General features: G+C 52.5%; 1 protein-coding gene across 8 annotated transcripts in view; it reads right to left on the bottom strand.

Annotated features, from left to right (window-relative positions):
• The window catches only part of MYH14 (myosin heavy chain 14), an 88,855-nt gene that overhangs the window by 36,656 nt on the left and 36,760 nt on the right, over positions 1–15,439 (bottom strand). For 5 of the 8 annotated variants that reach the window (XM_036068129.2, XM_036068132.2, XM_036068131.2 and 2 more), the window contains 9 exons: positions 14,713–14,827; positions 12,760–12,858; positions 11,024–11,211; positions 7,714–7,835; positions 6,161–6,230; positions 5,867–6,027; positions 4,672–4,780; positions 2,387–2,518; positions 1,208–1,414 (listed from right to left, as the gene is read on the bottom strand). In XM_036068129.2, the coding sequence (XP_035924022.2) occupies positions 1,208–1,414; positions 2,387–2,518; positions 4,672–4,780; positions 5,867–6,027; positions 6,161–6,230; positions 7,714–7,835; positions 11,024–11,211; positions 12,760–12,858; positions 14,713–14,827 (1,203 nt within the window). The remainder of the gene's footprint in view (positions 1–1,207; positions 1,415–2,386; positions 2,519–4,671; positions 4,781–5,866; positions 6,028–6,160; positions 6,231–7,713; positions 7,836–11,023; positions 11,212–12,759; positions 12,859–14,712; positions 14,828–15,439) is intronic. The other 3 variants (XM_078062633.1, XM_078062634.1, XM_078062632.1) reach the window with 2 other exon arrangements.

Genomic DNA, 15,439 nt, shown 5'->3' with positions numbered 1-15,439 from the left:
AATCCCTATGCTATATACCTGAACTAATGCTATATGTCAATAATACCTCAAAAAAAATTTTTTTTTAAATTTTAAGTAGGCTTCACAGCACGGAACCCGACACAGGGCCCGAACTCACGATCCTAAGATCAAGACCTGAGCTGAGATCAAGAGTCAGATGCCCAACCAACTGAGCCACCCAGGTGCCCCAATAATACAATAATACTTCCATTAAAAAAAAAAAAAAAGGATTCAGTATTAGGTGCTGACTTGCTATCTGGTATTGGGAGGACCTATAATGGCCTACCCACACGTCCTCCTCCTACCTGCTCTGCTCCCACAGATAAGGTCCGCTGGTCACGTTAACACTACACATCATGGGGACCAGGCACAGGGCCAGCTTCTGCCTACATAGGGGACTTCAGTTGCCTGCCAGCCCTGAAATTATTCAAACTCACCGATCACATCTCCCTGTAGGAACCAGGGGTCACCCCATACTTTTGTTACTACAAAGCCTGCCTCCCACAGCTGTGGCCTGTTCATTTTATTCCTGAGTGCAACCCCTGTGTGGCTCTCTGTGGTATGGTGTCAGGCCATCCCCATAACTCTAGGGCAGGATCCCTCCCCCACCTACAGGACGAAGAGGAGGTGATTAAAACACTTACTGAGCTCCTGAAATGTGGTCAGTATGGCTGAGGAACTGAATTTTCAAACTTATTTAATTTTATTTATTTTAAATGTAAGACCACATGCTCACTTAATCACTGGAAATTTTTAAAGTATGTTTGGCATAACTTGGGTACCTCAATCTACTTTTTTCAAGTGAAGAGGTCGTAACACATAAATGCAGATGAATACTACCAATGAAAATTTAGCATCTGAATGAAGATGTAAAGCACACAGTGGATTTTGAAGGGGAACCACGGGAGGGTGGCCTGCCTGGGAATACAGCAGCCTAGAGGCAAATGGAGCCAAGAGATGGAGAGAGAAAGAGCACAGAGGGTATCACCTCAGCACCTGGATCCAGCCATGCCTGAAGCAGAATGCATAAGCATTCTGGAGTCTCCCGTTATTTGAAACGAAGAAGTATTCTTTTGGCTTATGCCACTTTGAGTTGAGTTTTCTGCAAATTCATGGCCCAGTGAGACATGGTTTGGAGAAGCAAAGGTTGTCTGGGTAGACGGAAGGGCATGGGGTGAGGTGGCCCGTGGGCACACAGGGGCCCGACCTGTATATGCTGCTGCAGCCTCTTCTTGTCACTCTGCAGCTGGCGGCTGCACTCCTCCTCCTCGCCCACGCGGGCCTCCAGCTCTGTCACCACCAGCTCCAGCTCCTGCTTGCGAGCTGCCAGCCGGCCCCGCGTCTCTTCGGCCTCCGCACACAGCTCTGCCTCTGCTCGGAGTTGCTCCGCCAGGCGGGTGCGCTCCTCTTCCAGCTGGGGACAGGGTGGGAGGTCAGCACTCAGCAGGCAGTGCTCCCAGGGCAGTCTCAGTGGAGCACTCGGTCCCTCCTGCCTCCTGATTTGCTTCGCCCTTTGGGGCCTGGAGGGCTTTCCTCCAGGTCCCCATCTCGGGATGACCTCAACCCCCCCCCAAGTCACCAAGTCAGACCCCTGGGTGCCACCCTCTCTCCCACCTCCCTTCACCTCCCCACAGCTTGGGCCTTATCCTCTCCCCGTGGACTCTCTTCCCAGCCTGCCCACCTCCAGGCTCTCCCTCTCCAGTCCACCCTCCAAATAGCGCCCGAGAGGGCTTTCTACCATCTCACATTTTTTTTTTTTTAAAGATTTTATTTATTTAACAGAGAGAGACACAGTTAGAGAGGGAACACAAGCAGGGGGAGTGGGAGAGGGAGACGCAGGCTCCCCGCTGAGCAGGGAGCCCGATGCGGGGCTCGATCCCAGGACCCTGGGATCATGACCTGAGCCGAAGGCAGACGCTTAACGACTGAGCCACCCAGGCGCCCCTACCATCTCACATTTCATTTAACACTCCTACGCCTAGAGATTTAACCAAAGCAAATAACTCAGTAAGAGCAAACAGGAAAATGCTCAAAAAGGGTTTTGCTTCAGCATTACTTATGAGACACCAGAAAAACTGGACAACGGAAAGCTCACCGCCTGCCTCCCGTCGCCCTGCCACAAGGCCGGCCCCTACCCTGCCCCTCTGGGAGGCCAGCCGCCTGAGCATCTCGGCTCCGCAGGAACCAGCACCCACCCCCCCACCGCCCAATACCCTGGCTGCACCCCAGGGCCCTGCCTCCTGCACGTCTCAGCCTGGATCGGGGGCCCCAGCACACCGGAGCCCCCACCTTCCCCCTCCCCGCGACAGCGATCGCGGCTCAGCTGGGAGCCCCGCCCCCGCCCTGGCTCCGCCCGTGGCCCCGCCCCCACGGCCCCGCCCCTTACCTGTGCCAGGCGGCCCTGGAGCTCGTCCACCTCGCGGGCACTCTGCTGCTGCAGTTCCTGCACTTTCTGCAGCTCCTGCACCCGCGCCTGCAGCACCTCGTCCTGCCGCGTCACCTGCAGCAGCGGCTTCACCTGGGGGGGGGGGCAGGTAAAGGTGGGCATGGCTGGCTCCACTGGCCCGGGAGCTGAGTGAGCACGCACACCCTGAGCCGGGTTCCGGTGGCAGCTCCGGAGCTATGTGGCGTCCGGCGAGCTCACTCATGTCATCTATCGAACGGGGATGGGAACAGCCCCTGCGCCACGGGGTCTTCGGGGTTTTCGCAGTGCGTGAATGAGCTGACACTACTGAAGAGCCTAGAACAGCCCGGGGCAAAGGCAAGCCGCACTAAACGTGTTCCTTCTTCGCGAAACTAACCCTGGGCGACGAGACACACCGGCGCCGCCGTTCTGTAGCACAATGTCCCTCCAAGTTCCCGAGTCCCGGGTCCGGGGTGAGAGAGATGCACTGTACGCGGTGTGATTCAGGTCGCGGGACACGTGCCACACACACATGATCAACTGAAAGGACAGGCTCCCCCTTGCTGAGTGGGATCCCCTCTGATCATTGCTGTCCCACTGCTTTCTGTTTGGTTCTTCTCGACTCAGCTCGGTTCTTTTTCTACAGTATTGTATTCTCTTCTGCCCTAACTCATGGCATTTAACACGGCCACGATTTTATATGTATCTGTGAGGCTCATCTGCTGATGCCGGTCAATGCCCATGCCCAGGACCTGGGGTAGGCCAGCTTTCTCCTAAAGGGCCAGCTCGGAAACGTTTGAGGCTTTGTGGGCCACGCTTTCTCTGTTTTAACAACTCCACTCAGCTGCTGGAACGCAAAGGCAGTCACAGATAATGCGTTAACCGATGGGCATTTACAAACACAGGCACCTGGACCAGGCCACACTTTGCTGACCCCTGCTCTAGACTGTGGGCTCCATGGGGCAGGACTTTGCTTTTATTCACCATTTTATCATGATCCCCCCCAAAGTTATTGGCACATAGTAGGAGCTCAGTTAACACTGGCTGAGGGCACGTAGGCTGACTGCTCCCACACCGTATTTGGAATTACACTGAATGGCTGGGTTTTTTGCCTCCAAATTTCGAACTTCCTTCCTCCTCTCCAATTTCCCATTGGGGGAACACACTGCCCCCCATGCTCACAGGGGGCCCGACCACCCGGCTCTGCCCCTCTGCTCCAGGCGGGCATGTGACACCAGCCTGGCTCATCTGATGTGTCCTGACGAGTCCTGGGGTGGTCACATGACCCCAGCTGGCCAAGGGCAAGTCAAACCTGGGACTCTGGCTGGAGCTTTGGGATAGGAGAAGACCGTGCTGGCCTAGCTGGTCGGGGGACAAGTCTCAATGGGCTGGTGGCCCCCATGTGGAAAAGCCTAGAGGTGATCACCATGAGGAAAAGCCAAATGGGAGACACAGAAGGTCAGATAATTGACATCACTATTTGGGCCCTTGTGCAATAAAGGGTTGACTCGGCAGGCCTGCATTGTCCAAACCCTGCACCTTTCATAGAAAGGCCTGGCCCTTGCCTGGCTCCTGGAAGATAATCTGCAAGCTCTTGGAATATTCTGACTGATAAGAGTGACTTTGTTACCTGAGTTTCTTGGCCCCCATGGTATCAACTTGACCTCTGGAGGGGCTGGAGACTGAGTAAGATCAACCACATAGGGGGTCAGCCATGCCTATGAGACTGACCCCCCAATAAGAAGCTTGGACACTGAGACTCAGGGGAGCTTCCCTGGTTGGCAACAGCCCACATATGCTGTGACACATTGTTTCTGGAAGACTTAAGCACTGTCCACATGACTCTGTGTCGAGAGGACAACTGGAAGCCTGTGCCTGGTCTCTCCCAAGCTCTGTTCAGTGCACATTTTCCCTTTGCTGACTTCAATCTCTATCCTTTCACTGTAATAAACCATAACAATGAACAGAACAGCTTCTCTACGTTCTGTGAGTCCTCCTAGTGAATCATTGAATCTGAGGGGGTCTTTGGGACCCCTGACTTAGCCCTGGATCCAGCTGTTCCTGAAGCTGTCCTCAATCTTTTATTCATGTTGGTTTGAGTCAGATTTTTTTGGTCACTTGCTACACCAAAGAATCCTGGCTAACAAAGATTGGGCTGATTGGTCCCATTTTACAGATGCAGAAAGCTGAGGCCCAAACAGAGAAAGCCACTTGGCCCCAATGTGCTGTCTCCTTGCTGCTCAGACCACTTCCCCAGGCGCCCTCACCTTGATGAAGAGTCGCCACCACTGCCAGTGTCTCAGCTTGAGGTAAGCGGCACAGTTCCTCTGCATCACCCTCAGGGCACTCTGCTGCTGCTGTCGCTTCTGGAAGGCTCTGGGTGGGGAGACGGGCAAGTGGGAGAGTGGAGGCTCAGCCCCTCCAGGCCTGTCCCCTTTGAAAGAGAGCACAGCTCCCTTCACTTAGTCAACCATTGTTGAGGGCCTATGTGTGCAAGTACTTTCTAATATTGGCAGATCCCGTTGCATATAGTCTGTCAGTCCTTTGGCCTTTGACTCTCTCTGCTCTAGCCCCACTCTCTGTCCACACAACCCTAGTTCAGGCCTCCTCTTCCCCCACCTGAACCCTCACGCCAACCTTCCAGCCTCTAATCTCTTCCCTCCAGTCCATCCCCAACCTGCCTCCCGAGGGGGTCTTTCTACACCCAGAGCTTACCCTCCCCTCCCCTGCTCACAGCCCTCCCCTGGCTCCCCAGCACCCCCGGACAAGGTCCCCACCCCTCAGCCTGGTGTTTGGGGGAGTCCTTTGTTCTCTGATCCTCCCTCTGGGCCATTTCAAGGGGGAAGGGGCCTCTCCTGCAAACTTCTCACATTCCTGAAACACATCAGGCTCCCATATCCCTGGGTCTTTGAATCAGCTGTCGCTCCTGCCTACAACACCTGTCCCATCCTCCTTCGTCTCTCTGGCCATCAAGTGGGACCTGGATGCATCCTGGTCTGCTGTAGGGTCTCCACACTACACCTGGACGACCATCAAAGCACATCCCATTCCAGACTGTGACGCTTTGTGCCCGTGTATGTCTCCCCCTCCAGGGTGGAGTCTCTTGAGGCATTGGCCGGAAGGGTGACCACCGTTCCCTGTTTGCCCAGGGCTTTCTTTGTTTTAGCCCCGAAAATCACGCATCCTGGGGAAGCTCCAGTCCTGGGCGAGGCAGGATGGTTGGTCACCCTACGGCCAAGACTAGCTCTTCTCTGTGTCCCCGGCACCACTCAGCACTGGACCTGGCCTATGTGGGCCCTCGGGGACTGTAGCAGCAAGAAGCCTGGGCATCTGTTGGCTCCACCCCTTTGTTTCCCGGCCCTTCTACCATCTCAGAGGTCCTGACCCCTGGAGCCCTCTGGTCAACCCTTCCCTACCCCCAGCCTTGGCCAACGGGACCCAGGAGACAGCACGGTGCCCTACCTGCGAGCTAAGTACCCCCGGGCAGCTGCCTGGAAGGACACGATGATGTCTGTGACCTTCAGGTCCCGCTCCTCTTCCAGCTGGGCCAGGACCCCTGCCCGGAAGAAGATCTTGCTCTGTCCCACACGGTAGAGGTTGGGGTCCAGTTCTAGGGCCTTGATCTGTGAGGGGTGGGAGAGGGGTGATGAAGAGGAGGGGCGAGGAGAGGGCGGTCCCTGCTCCCCTCTTCCACCGCCTGGGACCCTGCGCGTGCACACGTACACACCTGCAGCTCGGGCTCTGCCCCACACTCACCATCTTCTCGCAGGCCTGTTTCCCATCCATAAAGCCCTTGGGGATGGCATTGGGCGTCAGGATCTCATATCTGCCGGGGGGAGGGGAGGGGTGGGTGGGGAGTTACAGCACACTGTCACTGAGCTCCTGCCACACCAAGCACCACACACTGGGCTAAGAGCGTTAACACCACCCACGACAGCACTGTCCCCAAGAGCGGCCACCCCTTGGACACTCACTGTGTGCTGATCGTGAGTGTTCTGTCACCCCACCGGCATCACTGAGATGCGGAACACAGGTGGGTCTCAGGGTGGAAATGTGAGAATGCCTGCCAGTGACAGCTGATGTCTCTGAAGACTTATTATTGGTCAGGCCCTGAGCTAAGCGCTGTGCAGCGGCTTCTTCCCAATGTCTAAGCACGACGGAGAATGAAACGGGATACAGTTCATAAACACATACATGCGTGTCCTCAGAGCCCTTCCCCTGCTGTGCCCTTCCTTGGATCTTGACATTTTGTAAAATATCATGCATCATATACATAAGACATGTCCTATGTTAATATGACATATTTTATGACTGGTGATTGACGTGTGTGTGTGTGTGTGTGTGTGTGTGTGTATCAGGGTTGCTCAGTCACCAGGGGTGGGCTGTTAAAATGCAGATCTTAATTCAGTAAGTCTGCAGCGGTGCCTGAAAATGTGCATATCTAAGGAGCTGCCCAGTGATGCTCATGCTGCTTGTCCTGGGGACCGCACTTTGAGTAGCAGACTCAGAGCTGCACTGTCCAATAGAGAGCCTACTGGCCACATGTAACTACTGAGCCCTTGAGATGTGGCCCAGCCATCCGAGGAACTGTATTTTTAATTAATTAATTAATTATTATTTATTTACTTTTGAGAGAGAGAGCACAAGCGGGCAGGGGGGCAGAGGGAGAGGGAGAAGCAGACGCCCCGCTGAGCAGGGAGCCCGACGTGGGGCTCGACCCCAGGACTCTGGGATCATGACCTGAGCCGAAGCTAAGACACTTAACTGAGTGAGCCACCCATGTGCCCCAGGAACTGGATTTTTTTAATAATGTCTTTTTTTTTTTTTAAGAGAGAAAGAGAGCACGCGTGTGCATAAGTGGGGGGCTGGGGGGTAGGGGGAGGGTTAGAGGGAGAGGAAGAGAGAGAATGTCAAGCAGGCTTCACACCCAGCAGAGTCGGATGCTTGCCAGATCTCACGACCTTGAGATCATGACCTGAGCAGAAACCAAGAGTCGTAGGCTTAACGGTCTGAGCCACCCAGGCACCCCTATGACTTGCTTCTTAAACTCTGGTATTTTCTGTTCTATCCCTTTCTATTGCATTTGTAAAGAAATGCAGATCGCCACACACAGATTGCCGCATAAGGCAATCTTTCTCTCGGGGAACCACCTGAGCGGGGTCCTGCTCTCCCATTCCACAGAGGAAAAAGCTGAGACCGGAACCAAAGGAACTTGCCCTGACTCCCCAGACTCAGAAGTAGCAGTGGGGGGATTTGGATGCAGATGGGGGGGTGGGTTTCCAAACCGAGCCCCGCCCCATCGCACTCACCGCTGCCGGAACTCCTGGAAGAGGATGCGGTTGGGGAAGCCCTGGCGACAGATGCGGATGCCCTCCAGGACGCCGTTGCAGCGCAGCTGGTCCAGCACCAGCCGAGGCTCCAGCTTGCCGGCCTGCGGAGAGCGGGGACGGACACGCGGGGTCGACGGCGGCCACATGGGGGCGCCACGCACCAGACGGCAGCCGCCTGGGGAAACCAGGACGGGCCCTTCGGGAGGGTCAGAAATCCTTGGCGATTTCACACGGGTCAACCTACAATTTACTGAGTACCTACTGCTTAGCGGCAGGGAGGGCGGGGAGTGCTGAATCTGCACCAGGGATAGTTGGGGAAAGGCCTCACTGGGAAGGTGATGCGTGAATAAAACCCATACATCATTATTTTGGAGTAGCTAACTTTTGTTGCCTTTTCCTTCCTTCCTCCCTCCCTTCCTTCTAAAAAAACCCTAAACAGTACAAAAATTCAAACTCAACATTCTAAAACAGAACTCTTGCCTTGTCCAGGTCCCCAGAGTGGGCAACACAATCCCCAGTTTCTTTCTGGTTTTTTTTTTCTTTTTTTTTAAAGTAGGCTTCACGCCCAGCATGGAGCCCAATGCCCTGGGCTTGAACTCACGACCCGGAGATCCCCTGAGATCAAGACCTGAGCAGGGGCGCCTGGGTGGCTCAGTTGTTAAGCGTCTGCCTTCGGCTCAGGTCATGATCCCAGGGTCCTGGGATCGAGCCCCGCATCAGGCTCCCTGCTCTGCGGGAAGCCTGCTTCTCCCTCTCCCTCTCCCCCTGCTTGTGATCCTGCTCTCACTGTCTCTCTCTGTCAAATAAATAAATAAAATCTTAAAAAAAAAAAAAAAAAAAAAAAAAAGACCTGAGCTGAAATCAGGAGTCAGACTCTTAACTGGCTGAGCCACCCAGGCACCCCACAGTCCCCAGTTTCTAATAGAACTTTCTAAATCGGTTGTTCTCAACCCTGGCTACACACTGGCACCCTCTAGGAAGCTTTAAAAACAAAACAAAAAACACCAAAAAAACAAAAATCCAACGTCCGGGTCACAGCCCAGGGTAGAATGTGAATTTCTGGGGGGTGGGAATAAAATATGAATACCACCATTCTGGATCTTTTTCTAGGGCCACTGAAGCATATATACCTTATATTTATGCATCCATCAAACATTTATTGAATATCCACTGTGTGCCAAGCACTGTTCAAGGCACTAGGGACCCAACAGTGAAAAAGCAGATAAAAGCCTCTGCCCTCAGATTGTTTATGTTGGGCAAAAGGGAGTTTCCCTTTATTACTATATGTGTACCCCCTTCTTTAGCAATAAGGCTTCACTTCTTCGGGAGAGAGCTACTTCTCCCCTGCGGCTCTCAGTCCGCTAGTGGGGTGGGCACAAGACCCATCCTGGACCAATGAGGACCCTGGACAAGAGGCTCTCTTTTCCCTCCATGGTTGCTGAACTGGGAGAACCAAAGTTTGGAACTACTGGGGGCTGCCTTATCATCCTGAGGGGAGTAAGAGAAAGAAAGAGAGCGAGAATGAGATTCCTTCAGAGTAAAGACAACATAGAGCCAAGCAAAGGAAAAAGACCCCTGACACCACCATTTGGGCACCTGGATCCAGCTATAACTGAACCCAACCGTGGGATTTCAATTATGTGAGATTATACATTCTCGTTTTGGCTTAAGCCACCTTAGTTGACTGTCTCACAATCAAAACACCCCCAAGGAAATAGCTGGAAAGAACTGTAGTCGGAAATGATATATAGGATGGCCTCACATTGATATTTTCTTCCTTCTTCCCTCCATCCCACTCTTTGACAAAATATTGGGCAGGCTTGAGTGGGGGAGGTGCCAGGAGGGCCAAGAGATGGATTACATTACAGGGGACTGAGAAAACACATAAATATGTAGTATTTTGTGGGATCCAGATTTCTCACTGTCACACATACAAAAAGAGTCACAAATTTGCATGAGGAAAAAGTTATAATGAACTCTGTGATGCTGAGACAGAACTTGGCATACTGCTGTGAACTCACAGTTTTCAGTATGTAGGGATATTTATAGAAATCAATATAGATATAAACGTGTGCATACAGGGGTGCCTGGCTGGCTCAGCCGAGAAGCACGTGGCTCTTGATCTCAGGGTCGTGAGTTCGAGCCCCACATTGGGTATAGAGATGACTTAAGAAAAAAACGTGTGTGTATACACGCGTGAATACACGTCTATACGTATGTGTATATATTCACTTGTGTGTATATATACGCAGCTGTTTGCTGAGAGGTTCTAATACCACTGAGCACACCTAACAGCCAGATCTTAGACTCTAAGCACCATTCCGCTAAAAAGAACCAGGGCTCCTTGGAAAAAAATGGGTGAATCTATGTACCGTATTTCATCAAATATAAGCCTCCATCAATTGCAAAACGCTGTTATTTTAGATACTATCACGAAAGAAAAACTATCAATTAACCTCTGACAGGTTGATTGTAAGCCACACCCCCAACTTCAGAGACGCTAAAGTGTGAGAAATAGACGTGTCTTAGGTTTGATAAGATAGGATATTTGCAGACATCTCACACACACACACACACACACACACACACACACAAACACACACACACACACAGCAACCACAGTTCCTGTTTTCTGAGGACAGGGTAAGCCTCGGGCACCTCATTTTGTATTTCATTTTCACCCATGTTGACCCTTCTCTACAGGGCCCATTCTCTGATTTTCCTAACAAGAAAACCTTTTGGTGGCCCAGGAAGCCAGGCATGGTCTCCCCACCCCGACATGACACCCCCAGCCCCAACAGACTTCATTCCATCCCCCGCACCTTTCATGCCCCAACGTCCCACCAGGCCTTTGCACAAGCTGTTCTCTCCTCAGGGTACCACTTATCCTTCAGAGCTCAATCACCACCACATCCAGGGAGGCCTCCCTGACATCACAGACCAGATTAAGCCTTAGGGGATACTTACCACCCCTACAAATCCAACTGGACATTCATTATGGTTGCTCAGTTGAATGTCTGTGCTCCCCCTTAGACTGTGAGAATAGGAGTTGGCTGTGCTTTTCTCTCGAAAGTGTCCCCAAAACCTGGCCCTTAGTAGGTGCTCAATAAAATTTAAGTCCCCTGAATTGAATGAATGCATTTTCCTAACAGAGCACTGAGCCTGGGAGGGAAAGCAACTTGCTCAAGGTCACACAGCCAGTCTGAGGTGAGCCTGGCTCCAGCCAAGGTCAGTGGCCAGGCCTTTACCCCCTGCCGGAGTTGCCCCCCTCCCCAGGCCAGTCACTCACCCTCTTCTCGTGGTTGGGAACGATACAGCGGACGAAGCTGGGGTTGGTGTTGCTGAGTGTGGCCATGAGGCGGCTCAGGGACTCCTTGTAGAGCTGTCCCACCGTTCGGAACATGCCCCGGCGGGGGCGGCCACCCGGTGGGCCATCCCCGAGGCTGCTCACCTGCTCTAGCCCCACGATGCCCTCCACTATGGGAAGAGGAGACAGATGCAGAGAAGGGGGTCAGGGGTCAGTCGTAGGTGGACTGCTTAAACTTGGTTAAAGTTCAAGGGTCTTATCATTTCTAGGACCTGTCATTTTACATATGAAACACCGGTGAGTAGGTGTTATCAGCCCCGCTGGACTGATGTGTAAACTCAGAAAGGAAGCTCAGAGAGGTGGAAGACTGCGCCTAAGGCCACACAGCTTAGAAATGCAGATCTACGATTTGAACCCAGGCAGGGTGAGTCCTCTGGAACCCTGGCCTCTGACCTCTCATCTCCTCCAGGATGCAAACTGCATCTCCATGTTCCTTATCCACAGGTGCTGATGACAACAGCACCTGCTTACCTAGCACTTCCTCTCTGCCAGGCGCCACTCATTTATAAGCCTAGAAGAATTGTTCCCATTTTACAGGCACCGAGAGGGTGCCAGGGATCATGAACGCAGCACGGTGGCATTTTTAGGAACTTAAAACAATGTCCCACTAAAAAATGTAATAAAGCCTGGCTTTTATGTGCAGTGTTTAAAAGAAGACAGACGGGGGATGCCTGGGTGGCTCAGTCAGTTAACCGTCTGCTTTCGGCTCAGGTCATGATCTCAGGGTCCTGGGATCGAGTCCCACATCCAGCTCCTTGCTAAGCGGGGAGGCTGCTTCTCCCTCTGCCTGCAGCTCCCCCTGCTTGTGCTCTTGCTCTCTCTCTCTCTCTGACAAATAAACAAAATCTTTAAAAAAAAAAAAAAAAAAAGAAGAAGAAGACAGATGCTTCCACTGAACTATTTTTCCAGTAAGGCCTGATCTTGTCATTTGATGGTGTCACTTCAGCTACTGAGAGATACCTACTCCTTTACCTCGAATTCTGTTCTAAATCCTGCCAGGTTTCTGCAGCTGGGGCAGACTCTGACGTCCTGCAGCCCTCAGCAGGGAGGGTCATTGGGGTCAGCCAGATAATCCTCACTTCCAGGCAGGGCCTGGTGTGCAGGGGGGCTCACGTACGGCCTCTTCCTCCCCAGGTTCAATGCTCCCTCTCACCACCAGACTCCCGGCTATTATCAAAAGGATAATTAAGTTCTTACGGCCCCGAGAAGAGCAGAGGCTCTGGGACCCGATGTCCTGGGTTCAAATCTCAGCTCTGTCCCTTACTGGCTGTGTGATCTCAGGTAGGTGACGTAACCTCTCTGGGCTTCAATGTCCTCCTCTGTATAATGGGGATAGTAGTACTAACACCTGCCTCACTGGGTTGTTTGGAGGATTCTAGGGGTTAGTAATCGTAAATGGGCTTTGCACATAGTAAGTGCTCAGTAAACACCAGCTAGTATTATCGCAATTGCTTTCCTTTTACATGCAGTTTAGTTAGAAGGGTGTGCTGCTATGGAGAGTGTGGGAACTGCTGAGGGAGGCGCCAAAGAAGGGGAAGAAGGGCAAGAGTCCTCCATGTGGAGGAGAGGGGACAGATGTTCGAAGTCAGGTACCCGGTCTGACAGGCCCACCCGCCTCGGCCGGCAAATCTCACCAGTCGATGCACAGCAACACCCACCCCCTGACGGAGAAATAGCAGAGCCTCGCCTCCCTGAAGATCCTGGGGGCGACGGTGGGAAGGAGCCAAGGAAAGAGAATTGCTGGAAACCCCCGTGTTCTTGGGGGGTGGGGTGAGGACAGATGAGGGGAAGGGCAGAGAGATGGAGGCGGGAGATGCAAAGGGAACAGCAAGAGAAGGGAGGAGAGAAGGTGGCAGAAAAAAAAGAGAACATTATTAGTCAACAGCACAAGGCAAAGCGGGAGGGAAAACTTCCGTGTTGGCTGTGAACTTCTAAAGCCAGGGGGACTGTCCCGTTCACCTCTGTGTCTACCCACCGAGGACATCAAAGTTAACTGAAAGGATGAATGTCCTTTGTGAGAATTTAATGCCAAGGGGAAAAAAATCTGTCTCCCTAGAGGTAGAATCTATCTGTTTGATTAGGTATCCCTTTTTGCCCTGGCTGCCAGGAAGCTCGAGGACTGACTTGATACTCCTACCCAGTTTGTTGCATTTGCCTCTCTGAGGAGAGGTTGTCTCATCTGCCTTTCCCTCTGGGCTACCGGGATGCTGGGCACCCGACTCTGGGCTCAGGGCAGCTGTCATAGAGATTGATGCACAAACAGCCACCTTCCCCATCCCTCCCTGTGACTTGCAGCTCCTTGAATTTGGGCTGCTGTGACTTGCTTTGCTCAGGAGAATCGTGGAGGAAGTAACACTGTGCCAAGTTCGAGTCCAGGACTCAAAAGGCTTCCCACTTCCACTTTGCTCTTGGAACCCCTGGTGGGCCGGGCACCTATGAGATGGGGCATGTGAGGGATCATGGTTGGGGGGGAGGGGTGTGATGTGTCCTTGAAGGGGACACAGATTTTGAAGAAGTGTGTGTTGGGGTGGGGGGATTTTCAGGCTGAGGAGATGAGTCTCATAGCAGAATCTGATTCTGTTACTGGACACTGAACACTGCTTGTCAGTCCCTCGTGTATAAACCATGCAAGACACAAACATCAAATCTCTCTGTCTAAAATCAGCTCACCACCATCAAGGCACCTCGTGCCCTTTTGTTCCATGAGTTCGTTTGGGAACCATGCATCTTGCTTATTTTTTCTCTTATCTCATTGCATGGGCTGGGACTCACAACTACGCTTTTCACTTCAAGAAAAAGGCTAAGGCAAACTGATAGATTCTGGAAGCCTTGAATCGGGAGAAACCAAGATGCTGGTTCCACCGGTTGTTAAAATCATCTCTTCTCTAAGGATGGGGAGGGGCAGACAAGGCTTGGAAAGCTCCGGGGTTCACTCCAAAGACATTCAGCTTTTCTGCCCATGCCTCCCAGAAATGCCACTCCAAAAAGACTGATGGCCAAATCCACATGGGCCTTGTTGGAGCAGGAAAGCTCTCCCAAATGACATGGAGATCTATTATTCCTTTCTTCTTCCCTGGGGGCCCTGACAGGAACTTTGTGAGAGCCAAGAAAGCAGAGCCCCAAAGCCGACTAATCTTTAAGACACCACGCTGCTGAGTTCTCTTGTGATTAATTCTTTTTCAGTCAAATCTCTTGATTTTTTCTTTTTTAGGGATCATATGCCATCTACAATGAATAACTTTCTCTCTTCCTTTATAATATTCATATAGTTATTTCTTTTTCCAGTCTGATTGCAGAGGCTAGTATTGCTAAAACCATGTTGCCCAGCAGTGGTGACCATGGGCATCCTCATCTTGTTTCTGATTAAGGAGGTGTGTGTTTTGTCATTGAGCATGATGCGGGCTTAAGATAACAATCAACCAACCAATCAGTCAATCACTGATTGGAAACACTACCGGGAGACCGTCTGGCCTGCCTACATCCGTTCCGTGTCTGAGCAGACAACTCACGTTCAGAACTTAGCCTCTAGAACAAAGGTGTTCACACTGTGGGCTGGGAAAAGAGATGCACAGAGTTCCAGGGACAGGGAAGCTGGGGAAGCTGGCCCTCACCGTCTTTCCAGATCTCTGCCGTTAGCTTGTCTGTGCTCAGGTGAAGCAGGGCTGCGACGTTGTCATTCAGAGGGTCCATGTTTTTCATCAGCCACTCATTGGCCTTGTAGTCGACCTGGGTGAAGTCAGGCAGAGGAGGTGGTGAGTTTGCAGCTTCACCAGTTCTCCCAATTTCCCAAGGAACCTCCCAGAAGCTCTGGGACTGCCAGCTCCAGGGCTCATCATGGATGAGAGAGCATCGGTGCCACCTTGTGTCCGTTCGCAGAACTGCACCCTCCACCAGCAGGGTCCCTCTCCCTCTACTTCCCTTACCTGTCCTCTGACCACCCAGAGGACCGCATCCACCCTCACTTTTTCCTTACCCATTCTATTCCAGCCACACTGGGCTCCTCACTGTTCCTCAAACACACAAGCTCATTTCTACCTCAGGTTTACCCCTGCCATTCCCACTGCTTGTGATTCCCTCACCACGGATTTTCACACGGCTGGCTCCTTCTGAGTATTCAGGGCTTTGCTTCGAGGCTCTCAGAGTCACAGTCTTGACCAGCACAACCCCCCACACATGTGCCCCCCACCAGACAGTGGCTCCCTGAGGCAAGGGCTCGGATCTGACTCACAGCACAGGGCTGGGCCCACGGGAGGTCTTAGACAATGTGTGGAAGAGGCAGCGAGGACTAGACACAGAGCACAGAGGTCTCCTGCCTCCCAGCCTCTGCATGCTGTTCCT

This window comes from Halichoerus grypus, chromosome 15 (assembly GCF_964656455.1).
Source record: "Halichoerus grypus chromosome 15, mHalGry1.hap1.1, whole genome shotgun sequence".
NCBI lineage: Eukaryota > Metazoa > Chordata > Mammalia > Carnivora > Phocidae > Halichoerus > Halichoerus grypus.
This window is presented reverse-complemented; position numbering and strand designations above follow the sequence as displayed.